Raw genomic sequence first — 23,073 nt, forward strand, 5'->3', positions numbered from 1 at the left:
GCGTGGTACGGTCTTTCACGCCGAAGGTTGTGGGTTCGATTTCTAACCAGGATAGACATTTGTGTGTATGAACATGTCTGTTTGTCCTGAGTCTGGGTGTAATTATATATGTAAGTATGTATTTACAAAAGAAAAAGTACTATATGTAGTATATCAGTTGTCTGGTTTCCAAAGCACAAGCTTTATACAAGCTTAATTTGGGATCACATGGCCATGTGTGAAAAAATTTCCTAGAATATTATTACAAAATTGTCACATATTATAGAGAGTTTATATATTTGTACACACTAATCTCAGGAGCCACCAATTCGATATGAAGATTTATTTTTATGTTAGCTGGTTTGTTTATTAAGGGGATGTCATAGGCTATATATATACTCTTAGTCCTTAAATTACAGTAATACAGCAATACAAGATTGAGTGGTTGCAGCGTCTCCCTTTTTTACCAAATTTTAAAGATCATGTTAAGCTGTGCTTTGATATTTACAAGCCAGGACAACTTGGAAATAAGTCTACTAACTACTGAATGAAGTTTTGAAAGACTTAAACAATCATTTATATTTAATAATGAAATGAACATATTGATTAAGATCATAAATTGTACTATAACTGTGTTTGCTTGGAACCAATATTCCTCGAAATCAAATTATTTATGAGTATAACCAGATTAACATGAAACTTAAAAAATACACGTAAACTATATGTATGCAAGCATTCTTTTTAATATATATGTACGGATTGTGTCAATACGTACGGATGCATGGATTCTTCGGCAGAAAAACCCGATAACACAATCACTAACTAACAATTACTGGCCCAATCTGGGGTTGTAACCCAGGACCGTGATCGGCGGCCTTATATCTAGCCAACGAGGCTGTAATATTAACATTACTAATGCCAACAACATTATATATATATAAATATTATATAAAATATATATATGTATATTATATATATAGTATTAATATATATATATGTATATTATATAAAACAACCAACATCCGTTCAATGTTTCATTTCACCAGAATTATAACGAGGAACACTGGGACAGACAGGAAGTCGGAAGGGGGGAGAGGCGGCCCCCTACAAAAGATGGATGTGCAGGTAGCGCAAGAACAGCCGTGAATATCCTTTAAGATGACATTTATATAGTATTTATGTCTATGGTTGAAGGTCAATTAATATTAAAACCAGTATCACTTAAATCTGTTTTTAAATAAGCAACTATTTTATTGTAAAAAATATATAATTATTAATTTAATTTCGTAATTATTTAGTTGTTAAGTATTATGTTACATAAAACGCAGCGTGCCCGTCACAATTTACTTCCCGTATGTTTCCACAGTCTTACACAGTCGTTACGTGAACGGCGGCTTGTAGTGAAAGCCCGGCGTCGGCACAGGGCGGTAAAGTCGACGGACACAATGAAATAATATAAGTTTTTTTTTTATTTTGTGGCTACGGCGTTTCCCAATATTTTCGGTAAGTTTTTTTTTTTTGGTGCCGAGGATTTTTTGTGTTGTGATAAAAAATGTTTTTTTTTTATTAGAAGATTTAGTTGCGAGTTGAAATTTAGGCTAAAAATATTATTCATAATTAAAATAAATTAATGATTTCTAAATAATAAAAAAACGTGTATTGTGACAGAACTATAAAAAAAAACTAAAAATCAAATTAACCGATTATTAAATATAGTTTGATTGAAATCGACTCAATAAACCGACAAAACTTTATTTTAAATATTATATACATATTTTTATATAAATACATATTTCCAAATATATACTTAAGATTTTAAGAATCGTGAGCAAATAAAACGCAACGATTAAAAGCCATATTAAGTTCTTAACCAGATGATTGCGGGTTCGAATTTGAGCAATACTTAATTTTCATGTTTCAATACTCAGTTTGTATTTTTAATTCATCCCGTGCGAAATCTGCATGTGTCGGAAGAGGTTTTTTCATATGACGTGTTGTGAAAATTTATTAGAGCAGCGTGAGGTAATCTCTAAAAATTTTCGCCTCAAAGTAGAGTCGTTTGGCCAGCAGTGGGACAATTGCTGTTAATTCATTGCTTCACATTTGTAGCGTTATTATTTTTAGGGAAAATGGGCCTGATGCTAAGTGGATACCATCGCCCATAGACTTTGGCATTGTAAGAAATGTGTCCCTTGTGCCTTTAATTACACTGGCTCAGTTATCGCTTAAACTAGAACACAACAATACCAAATACTGCTTAGGTTGGTGGCGTTGGAGACCACTTACCATCAGGTGGCCCATATGCTCGTATGCCTAAATTTTCTATAAAAAAAAACCTTGAAGAAGATGTTATATCCGCTGTGCCTGTTGTTATACTACTCACCCTTCAAACCGGAACGCAACAATATTATTGCTGTTTAGCGGTGGAATATCTGATGAGTGGGTGTTTCTATCCAGACGGGTTTACCTACCTAGGAGAAAAACGACACCTGCCTGCCTAACGAACGAAGCTGCGGGCGAAAACTAGTTAAATGTGAATATATAATGGCGCGATGTTCGATTATTTACACGTTTGTAATTTAACCGCGTAAGGAATTAAATAATAAATTACATAAAAATTATGTTCGTGCAATTATTTCATGCATAATTAGTCAAAATATATAGATCCGTTCAATATGATTGTGGATCGAAAACAAAATTATACAATCAATAAATAATTGCATTCTTCATCCGTATAGGTATAATGACTGCCTAGTTGGTCTAGTGACTTGATGTAAAGCCGCAGACCCGGAGGTCCTGGGATCAATTCCCAGGTCGGGCATCTAAAAAGTTTTTCTGTCAGAAAATTCTCTATAGCAGCCCGGAGTCGAAAAGCACGTAAAGCCATTGGTCCTGCGCCTGAACTCTTTCCGGTCGTGTCGGATTGCCGTCCCATCAGATTTTGAGAGTTAGGGAATACAGAGTGCACCTGTGTTTGCGTACACACTTGTGCACGATAATATCTCCTGGCTAATCTCTCTTGAGATTGGCCGCCGTGGCCGAAATCGGTCTGGAGGACATTATTATTATTTATGTATATTTTATTTAAAATATCTAGGCAGACTTGCAAATGTACCACCAAGGTTAGTGTTCACTACCGCCCATAGACATTGGCACTGGATATATTAACCATCCCTTACATCTCTAATGCGCTACTAACCATCTTAACCAAGATGTAGTACAATTATACTGGCTCACTCACCCCTAACTGTAACACAACAATACAAAGTATGGTTGGCGGTTGAATATGATGGTAACCAATCTTGCACAAACTCCTACCACCAAAGTATTATCGATGAACAATAAATACCGCGAAACGTATAATTTGTTAACAATTAAAAATATTATTGAATTCTTGCATGAGTTAGATTTTAATAAATAATAATAATGTATGTAGTTAAGTTTCGCTGTTCGTCAATATTCCATAGCAACTTCAAACAAAAATAGCTTTAAATTCTTGCATGAACTATAATAACAGTTTTACTGGTGGTAGAGCTTTGTGCAAGCTCGTCTGGGTAGGTACCACCCACTCATCAGATATTCTACCAATAAGCAACAATATTAAGTATTGCTGCTTAATGGTAGAATATCTGATGAGTGGGTGGTACCCACCTAGACAAAGACCTATTATACATCTGCACCTTCCTTATGAATCTCTTTGTCAATCGGTGAAAACATTATGTAAACTGTTTGGTAGTTTTTGAGTTTATCCCGGACACACAGATGCGGCGGGAGGCTTTTTATAAATATTAAGAGAAATATTTAGTGATAGTGATAATTTCAACGATCGAAAATATTTAATTGTGAAATGTAGAAATATCGTTAAGTAATAAGCCAACATATGTATGAAATACAACCAAATCTTGAGTGCTCGTTAAAAGGGGTCTTTGCCTTGCTAACATCCTCGAAACTCACCGCAAACCACGACCGTGAAATGTCAGAATGTGATACGCGACATTGACTCTCATAATTATAACATTTAGAGGATACACGCATCAAAATAGCGTATCAATAAGTCGGTTTACAATTTCACAAATGAGACACGAAGGGGACGAGTAGTAAAAAAAAATACGATTTTAAATCCGGAACGAGATATCAAATATCCAGATCATTCAAATTCTGTTCAAATTATAATATTTTCGATTATTTCATAATAAAAAAAAGCAATCGCATCCGCTTAACTATACATTTGTATTTTTTATAGCTATTATTATATAATACATTGTCAATGATAATATACTAACCATAAACAAATCACGTAAAATAAATTAAAAGATTATCTTGGCGCTTTCGTGGTATAAGGAAAGGTTAATATTTTACCGTATATGATATCTTGAGATACTGAGGCATATAATATTCAGAGACGGATCCAGGTATGAGGCTAGCCAATACTCGAAGACCGAAGAAATAATATATATTTATTTAAACACTATCACAATTGCTTGAGTACCCTGTACTGACTGATTGATTAATGCATTATAATAATATAATAAGAAATTGTTATGATTTCGTCATCATGCCAAATATGGAGTACAACTAAAAAGGCGATGTGCTGACGGCACAATATTATATGTATAAGGGTGGTGACCTCTTGTCATCGGCGTGCCGTCCGCCTTTTCATTGAATTCGGCCACGGCGGTCAATATCAAAGGAGATTCGCAAACGCAACACAGATGCACACACAGAGAAACCGCAACACAACAATCAATCAATCAATCAATCAACAGCCAATCGTTGTCCACTGCTGAACATAGGCCTCTCCCAAGGTGCGCCAAAGCTCCCTGTCCTCCGCCTTCCGCATCCAGTTGGTGCCCGCCACCTTCTTAAGGTCGTCGGTCCACCTGGCTGGAGGGCGCCCTACGCTGCGCTTGCCGATTCGCGGTCTCCACTCTAGGACTCGTCTGCTCCAACGGCCATCGGTCCTAAGACATACGTGACCAGCCCACTGCCACTTCAGCCTGCTAATTTTGCAAGCTATGTCGGTGACTCCGGTTCTTTTCCGGATAATCTCATTTCTGATCTTATCCTTCAAAGATACTCCGAGCATAGCTCGCTCCATAGCACGCTGAGCGACTTTGAATTTGTGGACTAGTCCCGCAGTTAGTGTCCACGTTTCGGCACCGTATGTCATGGCAGGTAAGACGCATTGGTTGAAGACTTTCGTCTTCGAACATTGCGGTATAGACGACTTGAGGACTTGACGAAGGCTGCCAAATGCTGCCCATCCCAAGCGAATTCTTCGATCGGCTTCCTTCTCGAAGTTGTTCCTGCCGACTTGTATTATCTGTCCTAGGTAGGTATATTCACTAACAACTTCGAGAGGTTTCCCCTCGACGTATATCGGTCCCGGCACGACATGCCTATTGAACATGACCTTGGTCTTGTCTAAGTTTATACCGAGACCGATACACCGGGAAGACTCGCCTAAGCTACGCAGCATTTCAGTGAGTTACCAGTTACCGGCAAGCCCGCTAGGCCCGACCAAGGTTGCGGTCGCGGTATCGGCAGGGCAGGGGGTGCTAAGAATCACCGGTTCACGGCAGGCTACCGTATAAAACACAACAATACCATTTGCTAAATATTAACTACTATTTTTTTATGTTATAATTAGACGGACGGGCAAATGGGCCACCTGATGTGAAGTGGTCACCACCGCCCATAGACATTGGCGATGTAAGAAGTAAACCATACCTTACATCGCCAATCCACCACCAACCTTGGGAACGAAGATGTTATGTCTCTTGTGCCTTTAGTAACACTAGCGCACTCATCCTTCAAACCGAAATGCAACAATACTAATTACTGCTCTTTTGCGGTAGAATATCTGATGAGTGGGTGGTACCTACCCATACGGGCTTGCACAAAGCTCTACCACATACTAAAAACATCTTTGTTCAACTCAACAACATATTCAAGTATAATTAAATATTATTTGAATAAAGTAAATAAAAACATGGCAATGGAATTATTTCACTTAAATTATTTTTAGATGTAAATATGTTATACTGTTATATAATATCATTCTATATACCCACTTTCGATATATTTAAGTCAAGGTAAATATACAAAGTGGTTTTTAATAAAACTCATAATATAATTACGTAAGTCGAATAGCGGTTCGAATGTCTGTCGTAATATCATATAAAAGTTTTCGTTGCCTAATTTCTTGACGTATTCAAAGCACTATATGTATAAGTTATATATTAATCTGTTCCTAATGTATTCCAATAATCGTATCCGTATGATAAACGTGTAAACATCACATTTTATAAAACAAAGTTCTCTTGCCGCGTTTGTCTGTCTGAACGCGATAAAATTAAAAATCTAACGAATGGGTTTTCATAAAGTTTTCGCCAATGGACGGAATGTTTCATGAGTAAGGCTTACGTGTATAATATAATATAATTCGGCTATTGTTGTATATTACTTATTGTAAAGGATGAGATATAAAAAAAGAAACCCGCTGAGTTTCTTTCGCCGGTTCTCGTCAGGTCTGAGGTTTTTCCGAAGCGGTGGTAGGTTTATGACAATCAATAATTTATTAATTTAATCTTAGGAAGACAAACAGTTTTGACATATACAAAAATACTTATCATATTAAGAAAACATCACATACCAATTAAGTCTTCACAAATAATTAAATCAAAAATAGATAACAGAATAATAACAAATAAAAAATTAAAGATTATTTAAAATGTTACGGATTATGACATTAATCCTATTCAAGGTGACAATTTATGGTGAAAATTTATTTTGCACTTCAATTCCTTCAATGACATAAATATATAAAAATAAATCAAGATCATTGAATGTATTATTATGGTTTATCCATGATCTGAAAAGGAAGTTGTTGCGTACGTACTTAGATTTAGATTAAGCATAAGCAAGTGTAACGCTTCTATATTGAATAAAGATTTTTGACTTTGACTTTAATTATGGTTTTGTGTAAAAATTACGATGATTATTGAAGATGTCGAAAAAAAAACTTTTAAAAACACTACAGGCACAATAGAGTATATATATAATGCGATAAAAATATTCTTCTAGACCCTTATACTATCCAAACCCGGGACGAGTAGATATTGTTATAAAGCTCAAATCAGACTTTATGTAACTTTTGTGTTTATAATTCATCTCGTGCTTAACGGTGAAGGAAAACATCGTAAGGAAACCTACATGTGTCTAATTTCATTGAAATTCTGCCACATGTGTAATCTACCAACCCGCATTGGAGCAGCGTGGTGGAATAAGCTCCAAACCTTCTCCTCAAAAAGGGAGAGGAGGCCTTAGCCCAGCAGTGGGACATTAACAGGCTGTCACTGTTACTGTACTGTTACTGTCAAATCAGACTGCTAGATATATTAACGCAAACAGAATATTAATCATTATATGATTGTATAGATTTTACACGTAATGTAGTAATCAGTACAAAAAGTACAAAGTAATTAGTACCGTCTTGCCCACTAGCTATTCGACTTAAAAGTTATTTAACAACTAAACATCAATACTGCGTTCAACCATGTTCCGGTTTGAAAGTTGATTTAGTATAAATAAACACAGGAAATAACGTCAATGATTCATACTTTTTGGAGCCGGTTGGCGTGGTTTGTAGATACTTGCTTTCCATGCCGAAGGTGGGTTCAATTCCCACCCAGGACAAACATTTGTGTGCATGAACATGTCTGTTTATCCTGAGTCTGGGTGTAATTATCTATATAAGTATGTATTTACAAAAGAATTGTAGTATATGTAGTATATCAGTTGTCCGGTTTTCATAGTACAAGCTCTGCTTAATTTGGGATCAAATCGCCGTGTGTGAATAATGTCCCAGGATATTATTATTATACTTTTAACGTGCTAATTTCTATTGAATGCATGAAAGAAAAGATTATACGAAACATACTTGATATAATAAAGAGATAAAATAAAAACTGACTGATTGGGGAGACAAAACAACTGCACAGGACATATTATAGTGCAAGTATGTGCGCAAACACAAGTGCACTCGCTAAGCCCTCACTCTCATAATCCAATGGGATTGCAAATCCGACACCACTTACACCACCATCGCCTTCTGGCGTCAAACAACAGTAGTTAGCATTGTTGTGTTCCGGTTTGAAGGGTGAACCAGAATAACTACAGCACAAGGGACATAACATCTCCGTTTCCAAGGTTGGTGGCGCATTGGTTATCTAAGGAATGGTTAATATTTAATTTCATCAATATTTAATGTTTGCTGACATAACATAAAAAATGAATAAATAATTAATTAAAACCGTTGTTGCAGATCTTAATATTGTGGAAGAAACTATTCAGCCGTTAAAAAGAAGAAAAAAAAAACAGAAAAATGTGTGAAAATATAGAAAACCTGTAAGTATAATCTTGGATTCTTTCTTTAGTTAACATTTCCACAAACGCAAAATCAAAATACTTTATTCAACATAGAAGCATTACACTTACTTATTGATAGTCAAATTAAAAACTACCACAAAAAAACTAATCAAAAATACACAAAAAACCAATATCATTACGTCACGGAATCTAAGGCTTCAACCGGTTCGTAATGTAGATTCTAACAATAAGAACCGGCAATCAGAGCCCATTTTAATTAAAAATCCAATGCCCCAATCATAAGAATGCAAATTTTAATTGATGATCGTAGGCTTAAGCCAGGGCAAGCACCATTGAATTTTTATGTACTTAATTTGTGATTATAATTCATCTCATGCTTGACGGTGAAGGAAGACATCGTGAGGAAACCTGCATGTGTCTAATTTCACTGAAATTCTGCCACATGTGTATTCTAGCAACCCGCATTGGAGCAGCATGGTGGAATAAGTTCCTAACCTTCTCATCAAAAATAGAGAGGAGGCCTTAGCCCAGTAGTGGGACATTCACAGGCTGTTAGAGTTTACAGTAAACCAATAAGACATGGAGACACACACACATGCATACACGTAAATATACACACGCACATGCACTTACATACTACAAAAAGTTTATTTTATTTTTGTTATTCATTATACTTTAAACATAAATCCTTAATATTTTAGTGTACCGTGTAACAACCAAAGTAAAAATGAATGATTACCGAAATTCCACCTAATTAGTCAAGCACAGAGAAATATGATTCACAAATTATAAATGAGCCAGTATAAATATTCATATAATATATAATATTACATTTATTTTATTATATTTTCTCAATCAAATTTATCATTTAACTGATAAAATATAACAAAATAATATTTACATCAGGCTATAAAGGACAACGTTATTGTAACTCTCTCCCTAAATAAAAAAAAATCATATACCAATCAATCCTAATTTATTTACTATTTACACGTTTACAAATTATAAGCCATAATTGTAATATATTTTGTTGTAAATATTTTTCAAAATTTCACGCAAAGCATTAATGATTTAGGAAAAACATGGAATGCCTTAACGGCAACGACCCAACGCAGCCCAATTTCAATGATCTCAATGATCCAATGAACCAAAATAATCAAGAGGAAAAGATAGCTGATTATTTTCAAGATTCCGTTATCCTAGTCACCGGTGGCACAGGTTTTGTTGGAAAGGCATTGCTGGAGAAACTCCTCAGGAGCTGTCCTGGAATCGACACTATATACGTTTTAATGAGGCCTAAGAGGGGTCTTTCTGTGGAACAAAGGTATAAGGAACTTTTGAAGAATCAGGTATGTTCAGCTCAATTTGTTAAGGAAGGGAGGGGAGGTCTTACATTTTTTTAATTATATTTTTCCAGCATACTAGTAAGTAAATGATTTCAAATCAATTGTTACAAAATATTGAATGATTTATTTTTTATATTTAAATATAATATTTAAATTATCCTTTCACAAGCATAAAAGTTGATTAATAATAAAAAATCTACTGATTCATGTGATGATTGAACATCATTCTGTCATTCGTCATCGTCGTCAAAAAATGAGCCGAAATGTTCAACAGGTTTTCGACCGCATCCGGGCAAGGTGGCCTGAACGCTTGAGCAAGTTATATCCAATAACCGGTGATGTATCGGCTCCTAACTTGGGAGTAAGTGCTGAGCAGCAACTGCTACTCAAGCGCTGTCACACCGTGTTCCACTCGGCAGCAACAGTGAAGTTCACTGAGCCTTTGCACGCAGCTGCTGGACTAAATGTTCAAGGAACATCTACTCTGCTAAAGTTGGCGGGAGATATGCCTGTTCTTAAGGTAATGGAAAACGCTGGTCTCAAATGAAGGCTGACTGCTTTTGGTTTTAATTTTAAATCTCTTTCCAATTATTTTTTTTAATATCCAACCAGCAATAAAGTTTTATATTTCATTCTTACTATTATGTTGTCTTATGTTGACTGTAAATGTAGTTTTAAGAGATATATTGAAATAACTCGTCCCTTAACCTCCTCGTGGAGGCACTAAGAGATTCAAAAGTGTACAAATATGAACTGGTAATGAGAAATAAGTTGTTTATTATGATAAATCTTCGCAGGCTCTAGTACATGTTTCAACAGCCTACAGCAATGCCCCTAGGAGTCACATAGAAGAAAGAGTATATCCGCCGCCTTACGATCCAGAGAGTATTGTCAGATGCACAAAAATGCTGCCAGCGGCTACTTTGGATATAATTGCTGAATCTTTACAGGTAATAAAAAAATACCAATAAATGTGACAATGCTGCAAGTCTAAGTTGTCCAATTAAGGATGAGGCTTAGGTGCCTGTTTCACTATGCTAAGGGTTGTCTGGTGATTTAATTGGACATGGCTTTACACGTTCTGCCAAATAAAAAAAAATTAAAGTAGGTACATGGCCATTTAAAGCCAGTGAAAGTCTAAATAATTAGTGAAAAGTAAGTAAGAAGAATTCCAGACAAGGTCGTATAATGTTTGAAAATTTTTAAAGGCTTTTATTTTTACTCTAAATTAGTAAACAAGGAAACGCTTTAACGGTTGAGCGATTCATCTTACAAATAAACTGATAGAACTAGTTCGAATATCGGTGTGTCCTTCGCGACGGAAAAGAATACAAAAAAAGTACTAGAAATATCAAAATATGGTGTTTTTTTTAATATAATAAGTATTGGAACGTGCACATGCTATTCCATAAAAGGAAATGAGACATTAACACTGGGAACACTTACTCTATACTTATCTGTATATGTTACATTGATAATTACTTTATCTCTTCTTAGGGTGACCACCCCAACCCTTACACATTGACAAAAGCTCTCGCGGAGTCAATTGTGTACAGCCATACGGAACTACCAGTTTGCATTGTTCGACCATCTATTGGTAAGTACATATTTGAAAACATTTTTATTTCATTTATTTAATATATAAATAAGATAAGAGGAATAGGAAACAATCAAATAAAAAGGAAAATAAAAAATGGAGCGCAAAGGCGGTCTTATCGCTTATAGCGATCTCTCACAGATAACCTTTGGTGAAAGAATTTTTGTAAGAAAACAGTTAAGTGCATTTACATATAAAAAGGAGATACTAAATATTTAACAAAGTTCATATATCTACATCCCACTAAACACATATAATAACATATACAACACACACATATATATTATAAATAATTATAGGGTATAAAATTATATATAGATAATTATAAACTACATACTGTTTCATACATACATACATCATACATCATACATACACACATACCTTACTTGGATATAGACAAATAATAACTTTTCAAGCGATATTTAAAAATGCTCAATGAATTCGACTGCCGAATATCTGTGTGTAGTTTATTCCATTAATAATTTTTCCGTTAAGTCTGCAATAAAATCTGTCATAAAGTAATATCGCTTTTCGCTTCGCTTACATTACATACGTTCGCGTTCGCTTACGTGCTCGATTGGTAGATTCACTTAACAAAATTCCCTTAGTTAGCTTGAAATTTTCGAGCTCTATTTTTCACTGGTATACAAATAGATAGGACAGGATAAAAAAGGTAGAGCGAGGGAACTACTTCCTTATAACCTATACCTACTTGTCCAGTATTTTAAGGTACCTTAACTACTCTCGTCGACTATCCTGTGTCCTGCATCCAAACGTTCATTGTTCATAAGGACTTATGTTCTTAGTTCTAAATGAAAATTCAAGCACTTCATGCGCTTTAAAATATCTTCATTCAACTGCATTATGGTATCTATATCTAATCACTGTTAAGAAGCAAGATCATGTACAAACTGCTCGTCAACTGATCTCGATGTGCACTAGTTTATACGTGAGTTGTTTCTCGGTAGATGTGAATATGCCTTAATACTTTACCATGACGTCCACAGCTTACAGCTTAATTAAATCAACTAGGATCAATAATTAAAAACATCCAATTACAATAATTGTCTTCGTCAGCTTTGAATTATTGAGTGAAAAAAATCAAAGGTATAATGACATTATGAGGAATAACCAGCGATTAACTTTGAAATGTCATGCCCGTGTTTACGTCTGTGTCCACCCGCCCACCTTACCCACCAGGATACTTACCTAACACTGAATGTCGCTTTTAACCTAATTACCCTTATTTAAATCGTTGGTGCTCATTTTATTTACGACTGGATACGGAAGTAAAGTAGGAATTTTGCATTTGGTGGTAGCGCTTGGTGCAAGCCCGTGTATGTAGGTACCATCCACTCAAATTTTATCGCCTAACAGCAACATCTTAGTTCCCAGTTAGAGAATGTAAGGAATGATTACAATTTCTTGCAACATCCATCAGGTTGGCTCATTTGGCCGTCTATTTTATTTAAAAAATCATGAAATAGATTTGCACAGAAGAATGACTCAGTGACTTTTTCGCGAGACAGTCTTCGTTATCAAACATACCCGTAAAACAATTGCACGGTAGGATATCTCACGCAGGGACAAACAAAAACCTTGATATTTTACACCGACGACAGCAAAGGCGTTTTGAAGAGGACACACATGATAAATGGTATATTGCACTAAAATCTAAAAATGACAATTCTAAAAAGCGATGACACGATTATGGACAGATTGGCCGAAATCCATTCTAGAAATGCAGGATAAAACTTTTCTTTTGAGACGACACAATAAGTCCTTTTTATTTTTTCTTTCATATCGTTTATTTTTAATCTGTCCAAACCAAAAATATATAATATGTAGACATTACCTCAACAGAGCTGTTATTTATAGATGTTAAGTTATATTCTGATATTAATAAAAATTGTACCAACGTCTAGGAAAGTTTTATTATGTACGTCGTTGTCCCTTAAAAATTCATTGTGTATTGATTTTTCCATTCGCCACACTTGTCCGTTCTCATAAGTCATTAGACACAATACAGATAATATAACCAAACCGCTCACACACATACATTTAAGCGTACTTAAGACCGCGTATTTTTTTTTAATGCTTCTGGAAAAATCTTTGACCATGGAATGGTATGATTGGAATAGCTAGTATTTTAAGTCACGTGTTCGAGAATATTCTGCATACAATTTTAGTGAATTATTGAGCTAATAATTTATTTATACTTGTAAAATTATTTGCACTGACAACGCCCAGCCAAAACGACTGTCTAGAAAGCTAAAATTTAGAATATGGGTTTATTGTATAACGTAATCAACCTCTAAGAATAGATTTTTGGAAAATTTTTACTTGAAACGAAAGGTGTAACTTTGTATTGTATTACCCGTACGAATACGTGCAGCTAGTTTTTAATGAAATTCATGATAATTGGAATTTGTCGAAACGCTAATATATGATATATGTTTTCTTCAAATAAGTACGGTCTTTGGGATCCTGAGTTTCAGGCTAACGCTAAAATTACTCTTCAGCCAATTTGGAAATACCTATTTCAATCAGTGATCAGTGGATCACTCTCACGCAACGAAAGAGATAATATTAATACAGTCACGAACGACAAAAAACAAAAAAACATGGGATACAATTTTATTCTTGTTGTTATTAAACAGAAAATAATCGCTGCAATTTTTTTTCCCGTTGATATTTGCTATTCTGTAAGAATAAACTCGAGGTTCGCCGCAGAAAACTGTCGAAGAAAGTGACAGGTGACATTACCCATAATAGTCATAACATTTCAAGAATTTGTTGTCAACATTTCACGGGTGATAATGAAGTGAGTTATTACAGAATACCACTGCTATTGAGTTATAACATTTTATAGCATTTATATAACATTTATCCAGTAACAGCCAGTGAATGTCCTACTGCTGGGCTAAGGGCTCCTCTCCCTTTTTGAGGAGAAGGTTTTGGAGCTTATTCCACCACGCTGCTCCAATGCGGGTCGGTGGAATACACATGTGGCTGAATTTCAGCGAAATTAGACACATGAAGGTTTCCTCACAATGTTTTAATCGCTAGATGGATTTGAATGAAATTACCATTTAAACCGAAACACAAGAATGATAAATCTTGCTGTTTAGAGATAGAATATCTGATGATACCCAGCGCTTGCTCAAAGCCCTACCACTAAGTAAATTTGATCTCGCCGACTGTTATGTTTTTTTCGCTATCTATTTGTAATAACTCCAGTAATGTATTAATTTTCAAAATACATATATTCAATTACTTTACGATAGAAAATACGTTCACACAATGACAATTTCGAAGTCACATATCATGTAGTACCTATTGTGGGGCTAAAATATAGTTCCACATAAAAAATTCAGCCACGTGTAGGCTCACTAATGAATTGTAAAAAGTTTAATTTGTAATATAAATTCTACTACTAAACTATTTAACTTCGATTAATGATTTCTGAGCAACAAGGACGAGTGATGTTGTGTTACTCGATCATTGATTTTCTCTCTCTGTCTCTCGTTTTAATTAACTTGTATGGGTCATATAGCAAACGTCCAGGGCGTGAGATTATACAGCTGTTTTTTTTTAAATTTCCAAACCAGAAAATTTGTTCCCGTTGCCGAAATTTATATGGAGTTATTATACAAACGAAAAATAAAATGAACAAAATAGTAGACTATAGATTCATTTCTATTCTCAAAATGTATTTAATGTTTCCTTTTAGTCGTGACCATTATCTTTGTTTACTTCGCTTCATTTTTTTTTTGATTTTTATTGGTTTCGCTCGCGTTGATGTGAAGGGGTCAGGTACCCCATATCATTTCCTGTATTTCTGGCAACGTGTATGCAAAATATCATGATGATCGATTGAGTATTTCAGACGTAACCGAACAAATAAAAGTAATTCATTTCCGCATTTGAAACATTAGTTAGAATAATTATGTCCTGATCGATTTCGACCTCGGTAACTGTTTCCAAAGGACGCGCGTACAGAAATTAAGCTAATCTATAATCATGGGCGTGACCAGGGGTAGCTATGGCCTCACTAAGTAGTACCTTACATGAATAAAACTATAATAATACTTAGATGAGGAGGAGGTTACAGAGGTCCTGGACTATCTCTATAATAAAAACCTGACTTTTTTAGTTTAGTCATGTATAGATTTCAGTAAAGACACAGTATATAAAACTCTTAAATAAATTAAATTATAATAATAGATTCACCTGCATATTTTTTATTAAATCAATCCCATAGTGACATGGACAATATAAGGATTGGATTTTAACTTTTACAATAAGAATGACATGCTTCCACTGCTGAACCGTCTTGGTAAGCACGAGTAGAATAAGAGTCTGCACAAAATGTTTATATTGAAGGAATATGCTGATAAATGTTTGTTTTTTTGGTGTCAGAAACTTTCTTTGGCGTACGTAGAATCACAATTACATGGATGGTTTAGGAATACAGAGACTAACATTTAACTTTACTTATATAAATAATATATATTCCTCAAATTATTCTCAAAGAATATATGTTTAACTACTTTTTAATAAAATTATTACAGTCCTGCAAAATCTCTGTCAAAATGGACTTTTCACTCAAATTCAAATCATATATTATTACCAATCATTTATTATATATATTATAGCCTATTCCAACCACAAGAGAAGAGTAAACCCAAATAAACAACTTTGGCACCGATATCATTGGTCACCGATATCAATTGACGCGATATAATTGGTCGAAATCTTGAATAATCTATGATATTCACTGTGGATTCGCAAAAAATGGCGTTCACAATATCCGCGAAGTTGTAATCGGATCACTACAATGTTGTTATAGGAGACTTTAATGCTAAAGTGGGAGTACAAGATAGCGGTGAATCGAAAGTCGGACCTTACGGCTTGGGCTGCAGAAATCACAGGGGGCAAATGCTGGTAAACTTTTTCGAAGCGCAGGGGCTTTTTTTGATGAATTCTTTCTTTCAAAAAAAGCCTCAGAGGAGGTGGACCTGGCGAAGCCCCGATAACGTGACAAGGAACGAGATAGACTTTATTATTTCGAATAAAAGGCACATATTTAGAGATGTTTCAGTGATCAACAGGTTTAATACCGGAAGTGATCACCGCTTGGTTCGAGGCACTCTAAATATCAACTTAAAAGCCGAAAGATCGAGAATAATGAGGTCTACTCTCCGACCTACCATGCTCCAAGCTGCTCAAGGCTCCGAAAAGTTCCAAATGGAACTTCAAAATCAATTCACCGCGTTGGAAACCATAAGCAGCATTGATGAGAGAACCGACACGCTGGTCAAAATACTGCAAAACACATCCCGCAAGTGTTTTCCGCCACAGAGAAGAGACAACGCACCAAAACTCTCTGCTGAGACACTCGAGCTCATGAGAAAACGACGAGAACTACCATCGTTTTTGTCAGATAAGGCCTTAAACCGAACAATAAAAACGCTGACGCGACGCGATCTCCGACGCTCCAATACCCGTGCCATCAAGGCTGCGATTGAGCAAAATCGGGGATCGAAAGTGTTCGCTCGCAAGTTTGGGAGGCCGCGTCTGACAAAACTTAAAACTGAAAATGGTGGGGTCGTTACCTCTAGGCCTGAGATTATCGGAGAAGTAGAGAGGTTTTATGGGCAGTTGTTCTCTTCAAGATCGGATAAACCCGTGGGAATCAGTATTGAAGACCAGCGCGCCCCTCTTATGCGCCATTACTCCGAGGAGCTCCCGGTCGTTGACCAAGGAGAGATTAGGGCGGCTCTAGAACAGCTTAAAAACAACAAAGCTCCGGGAGATGACGGAATCACAACAGAGTTGCTTAAGGCAGGCGGGACTCCGGTCCTGAAAGAGCTAGCAAGCCTCTTTAATTCCGTCATCCAACATGGCAAGACCCCGGAAACGTGGAGCGGGAGTGAGGTGGTACTGTTTTTCAAGAAAGGTGATAAAACCCTCTTGAAAAACTACAGACCAATCTCCCTCCTGAGTCACGTGTATAAGCTGTTCTCAAGAGTCGTCACGAACCGTCTCGCCAGACGACTTGACGAGTTCCAGCCCCCAGAGCAAGCCGGCTTTCGATCAGGCTACAGCACCGTGGACCACATCCATACCGTTCGGCAGATTGTGCAGAAGACCGAAGAGTACAATCAGCCGCTGTGTATGGCATTTGTGGACTACGAGAAAGCCTTCGACTCCATCGAAACCTGGGCAGTGCTCGACTCATTGCAGAGATGTCATATCGATTGGAGATATATCGAGGTACTGAGATGTCTGTACAACGCCGCTACAATGACTGTCCACATCCAGGACTGTAAGACGAAGGCGATCCAACTGCGCAGAGGGGTGAGACAGGGGGATGTAATATCCCCGAAACTGTTCACCAACGCGTTGGAAGACGTTTTCAAAACGCTGGATTGGACTATGTATGGAGTCAATGTAAACGGCGAGTACATCTCACACCTTCGATTTGCCGACGATATCGTCATCATAGCAGAGTCGCTGGAACAACTCACCGAAATGCTGCGTAGCCTAGGCGAGTCTTCCCGGTGTGTCGGTCTCGGTATGAACTTGGACAAGACCAAGGTCATGTTCAATAGGCATGTCGTGCCGGGACCGATATACGTCGAGGGGAAACCTCTCGAAGTTGTTAGTGAATATACCTACCTAGGACAGATAATACAAGTCGGTAGGAACAACTTCGAGAAGGAAGCCGATCGAAGAATTCGCTTGAGATGGGCAGCATTTGGCAACCTTCGTCAAGTCCTCAAGTCGTCTATACCGCAATGTTTGAAGACGAAAGTCTTCAACCAATGCGTCTTACCTGCCATGACATACGGTGCCGAAACGTGGACACTAACTGCGGGACTAGTCCACAAATTCAAAGTCGCTCAGCGTGCTATGGAGCGAGCTATGCTCGGAGTATCTTTGAAGGATAAGATCAGAAATGAGATTATCCGGAAAAGAACCGGAGTCACCGACATAGCTTGCAAAATTAGCAGGCTGAAGTGGCAGTGGGCTGGTCACGTATGTCGTAGGACCGATGGCCGTTGGAGCAGACGAGTCCTAGAGTGGAGACCGCGAATCGGCAAGCGCAGCGTAGGGCGCCCTCCAGCCAGGTGGACCGACGACCTTAAGAAGGTGGCGGGCACCAACTGGATGCGGAAGGCGGAGGACAGGGAGCTTTGGCGCACCTTGGGAGAGGCCTATGTTCAGCAGTGGACAACGATTGGCTGTTGATTGTAATCGGAACTTCGAAAGGCAAATCAATGTGGTTATAACTGGAACTGTTTATAGTGCGTAATAAAGCAGAAGAATTAGAAAATCGCATGAAATTTGTAAATCTACGATTTGTTTACATTTATATAAATATACTGCACTCGCCCGAGGTGTCCTGCAAGCATTTTAATGCAGGGTTGTCTGGAAGAGATCACTACTTCGGTGATAAGACCCTTGGATGCTATTATTTTATATTCAGTCTTTTTTATCTTTTATAGTATATTTCTTTGTTTGAGTGTGCAATAAACATATTTATTAGTATACTATTTTCTTTTTTCTTTTCAGTGACTGCAGCTTTCCAGGAGCCGTTCCCCGGATGGATTGATAACGTGTACGGCGTGACAGGTAAGACGATTACTAAGAATAGTATAACAATCACGAATTGTCCCACCGCTGGTAAATATATTACATTTGTTGGCGGATAATCCTGTATCCGAATTTCTCCTTACATTTGCAAGTATCCTTAAATTATTTTCTCAACCACCGAACATGAGATATCTGATATTTGTGATGACAAAATCATATTGAAGTGCGCATACGCAAGTTTAAAGTTAATTATAATATCAATGTAATTTTAAGGTATAATCATGGAAATTTCTCGAGGTACCTACCGCTCTGGGTACTGCCGGGAAAGATATGTGGTGGATCTTGTACCGGTTGATATGGTGGTCAATAGCTGCATATTAGCTGCTTGGAGACAAGGTTCTAAAAAGTAAGTGTAATATGTTTTTTTAATTTTTTTCTTCACAAGTTAAACTAAAATTCAACTATATTTTGATTTTTACTAAAGTAGAGTATATTATATAAGAATATACTGAAAACTCGCCTCAGCAGTGCCATTCTATAAGACCTCACTTCATTATTCACCTCACAACACGACAACCTACTTATGGTGATATACTATTTTGGTGCGTGTCGCATAATCGCTTTTTGACATTTCACGACCGTTATCTGCGATGAGTCTCGTGTTTGTTCTCACAAAATAGCCCTCGATCATGAAATGTCAAAAATTGATATGTGATATTGACTATAATAATTATAACGTTTCAAGGAAAAACGCATCAAAATAGCACCATAAATCGGTATCATCACGATACGAAGTGATAGAATATACACGAATAGGTACGAAGTGGGTTCTTTCGAAATAGCCCTAAATGTTAGTAAAAGTAAAGTATCAGCCTGTGAATGTAACACTACAGGGCTAATTTTCCACTCCCTTTGGGAAGACGCAATGCTCCAATGCGGAGTAGTGGATGCAGGCAGTTAATTATACACATGCAGATTTCTTCTTCGATATTTTCCTTCGCAACCAAATTTTTATGATAATAAAAAAAACGTTTTTTTATTAATTCGCGTTATGTATTAAAAGACCCAATTTTCATCGTTTTTTTTTCAGACCAGGTCGTTGCCCTGTTTATAACGTTACATCCGGATCAATCAACCCTTTACAATGGGGTTATTTCACTAGTCTTTGCGTTAAATGGGCGAGAGAGAACCCTACAAAGTAAGTAAATAATAGTTATACTTTATTTAGCGGCTACTCACTCAGTTTATAATTATTTAGGATTACATATAAATTATTATTTAATAGTATAAAAATATCAACCTACAAAATCATATTTAGCTTATTTACACTACACATCCGTGTTGAGGTCACAGAAACAGGTATAAAAGGACAAAATTTCAACTGTATTTTTCCAGAGGATTTATAAAAAAAATTAAATTTCCTTGGATTCACAAAATCCTAAGGAAAAAGATTCAGAGCTAAAAGTTAATAGCTTAGGAACCGCTACCATAGACAATACATAAAGAAAATGCTACACTCACCTGTTTATTTTATTTTGTAAATCTAATATGTATTTTTTTTTAATAAAAATAATCATGGATTTGGTTTTAATAAAAACTATTCATATAATATATCATATAACTATCCATATCTTATATTATAGATGTAAATATAGTAATAATTGTTTTTATTTTATAGATATGTCATGTGGTACCCAAACTTCTCCTTTACTGAGTCAAGATTCATGAACACGTTCTGGGAAATAACTTGTCATTTTCTGCCAGCGTTTCTTTATGACTTATTATTAAGAGCCCAAGGAAGAAAAGCTATGTGAGTATATTATTGAAAATAGCTTTGTAAAAACGAATTTGTTTAAATACATATTTATTTAACATTAAATAGTTATAACTAATACGGCATTCCAAAGTTACTAGATTGTTTTTTTTTTCATTTTGCTGTACAAGGTATTGCTGTTTCGCGCTAGAATAAATAATTAATGAATGGTGCTTACTCCGATTTAGCTTGCACTCCTGATTTATCAATTAAATATTAAACTACCACTAGTTTAATAGCTTCTATGTTAAAGCGACACAAATTAGTATATTTCGAGTGATTGTCTTGCAATTGAACAAGCGTTGATAGCAAACTCTCTATACATTTCATATGAATCCTATACCTTTCTTATTTAGCATGATGAAACTGGCACGTCGATTCAAAATGGCGGCTGCGACTGGTGAATATTTCGCTAATAATGAATGGCAGTTTGGAGTATCAGAACTAACCGCGTTGCACAATGAAGCTAGTGTCGCGAGCGATTCGAACACATTCGCTCATTGGCCAGGACAGTTCAACTGGGAGTCTTACATCGGCTCTTATATGCTAGGAATCAGAAGATTTATTTTGAAAGACGGCACTGAATCACTACCACAAGCGAGAAGTAAATTGAAAAGGTAATTTGATTATTTACTGATGATGACAACCTGAATGGTATCAGGTGTGGTAACTATTCCAAACGGGTAATACCCAAATGTCCACGAACACTTGGGCAATATAATATATATTGCTTAAATAATTGTTAAATCTTTAAGCGAATCTTTTAATTTTATTTTATATATACCCTTGATAAATTAGTTCTACTATATTTAATTATTCTTTTTATATTTCCAGATTGTATTGGGTACACAGATTAGTTCAAGTTGCAACAGGTTACTATATTTTCAGGTTTCTTGCTGGACGTCTTCGATAAAATTATTTCTACAATAAATAAAAAAAGATAACTTAAAATAATAATTATAAGAAATGAAACATGGTTATTGCACACATATTCAATTTATTGGTTAAATCGAATAAAAATTCTATCAGATTTGGATTACATAGTATTTAAACAGACTATTAATAACGGCGCCTCAGAATTGTTACTATAAATTAATTGTCGTAACACAGATTATAAAAGTAAGATTATAATGGATAAGAACATGAACAGAAAGACACGTGGGTAACTGTATATTGGGAACATGAGGTTTCCAAAATAACAGTGTTGGGGAAAATTATATTTTATGGAAATAATGCAGTGGCCAATGATTTTTTTAAGCAAATAATTAGCCCTATAATTGTTCGCACCAATTTTAGGCAAAAGTGTTGAGAAATAACTAAATTATACGCCCAGTTAGTCACTGAGTTAATTTTTGTATCCAGGAGATGAAATGGTCGTAATAAAAGAAATAAAACTTTCTAGTCTATAATATTATGTACATACTTGTACATAACAATATGTTATACAGTTGATTTCGATAGATTTGTTTAATAGTAAACCGGAAAACTAGATAAGTATAACTTTTAAATCAGACCAGACGTACTTTTACATTAATTTAAATAAAAACAAACATTTCGAAATGATTCATTGACAACTGAGGATCAATCTTCCAATATTGTCGAAAATAACCATACAAAACGAATTCAAAGAGCTTAACTTAAGTAAATGTTATAAGCTAATTAATTAGGACAACATTGTAAATTAAAACTTTATAATATTCATGAAGCTGCTGGGATATTTTTCCCTTTATACAGCGATATGAACTTAACCAAATTTTACTTTAAGATAAATTTGTGGAAAATGGTATACTAATTTCTAATAAATTAAATAATCATATTTGTATCGGCAGTATAAATTTAGTTTGAGGCTAAAATAGTCTATTATACGGGTTAATATAAATAAAGGGAGCAACACTAATTAGTATGCAAAAATGAGTGAATTATGTAGTTTATGAAGAATTGTATTAAGCATAATTTTAAACGAACTAATATTATTCACATTAAGTTTAATATTCGAGTTGTATAAGTACTATAGGAAAGCAAATCGTAATCGTGCTATTTGTAATTTCTTATAATAATTATTATAACTAGTACTTAAATCTAGAATATCTTAAATCTAAATGGTGAATTAATTAGGTAAGCATAAAGTGTAGTAACCAGTAAATATGAAGTTTTATTTCGATACCTGATGATGTCCTTGCCCACATATTATAATATAGCATTTAAATAAAAAAGACATACACACATTTGTATAAATTAACATTATGTTATCACATGTATTGAATATACTCGACATGTATAGCGCCATCTTATTTATTTCTACATATAGATTTCGTTAGTCTATGACAAGTCTTGTGACAATTTTT

At 35.5% G+C, this 23,073-nt stretch overlaps 1 protein-coding gene across 1 annotated transcript; it reads left to right on the forward strand.

The window, feature by feature from the left end:
• The first annotated feature begins 1,391 nt into the window (after positions 1–1,391).
• On the forward strand, positions 1,392–22,623 carry LOC126778852 (putative fatty acyl-CoA reductase CG5065). Its single transcript, XM_050502567.1, has 12 exons — positions 1,392–1,482; positions 8,306–8,388; positions 9,446–9,719; positions 9,991–10,236; positions 10,514–10,666; positions 11,214–11,313; positions 18,895–18,954; positions 19,189–19,321; positions 20,006–20,113; positions 20,594–20,725; positions 21,085–21,345; positions 21,563–22,623. Exons 2-12 carry the CDS (start codon positions 8,366–8,368, stop codon positions 21,639–21,641), a joined length of 1,569 nt encoding a protein of 522 aa, XP_050358524.1. The 5' UTR covers positions 1,392–1,482; positions 8,306–8,365; the 3' UTR covers positions 21,642–22,623.
• The last annotated feature ends 450 nt before the right edge of the window (positions 22,624–23,073 follow it).

This window comes from Nymphalis io, chromosome 27 (genome assembly GCF_905147045.1).
Source record: "Nymphalis io chromosome 27, ilAglIoxx1.1, whole genome shotgun sequence".
NCBI lineage: Eukaryota > Metazoa > Arthropoda > Insecta > Lepidoptera > Nymphalidae > Nymphalis > Nymphalis io.

Excerpts from the sequence above, each read along its gene's own strand:
- LOC126778852 (XM_050502567.1), top strand. The coding sequence starts at position 8,366 with ATGTGTGAAAATATAGAAAACCT. Across the intron at positions 18,955-19,188 it reads TAACGTGTACGGCGTGACAG|GTATAATCATGGAAATTTCT; the intron begins GTAAGACGATTA and ends TGTAATTTTAAG. Across the intron at positions 21,346-21,562 it reads GCGAGAAGTAAATTGAAAAG|ATTGTATTGGGTACACAGAT; the intron begins GTAATTTGATTA and ends TTATATTTCCAG.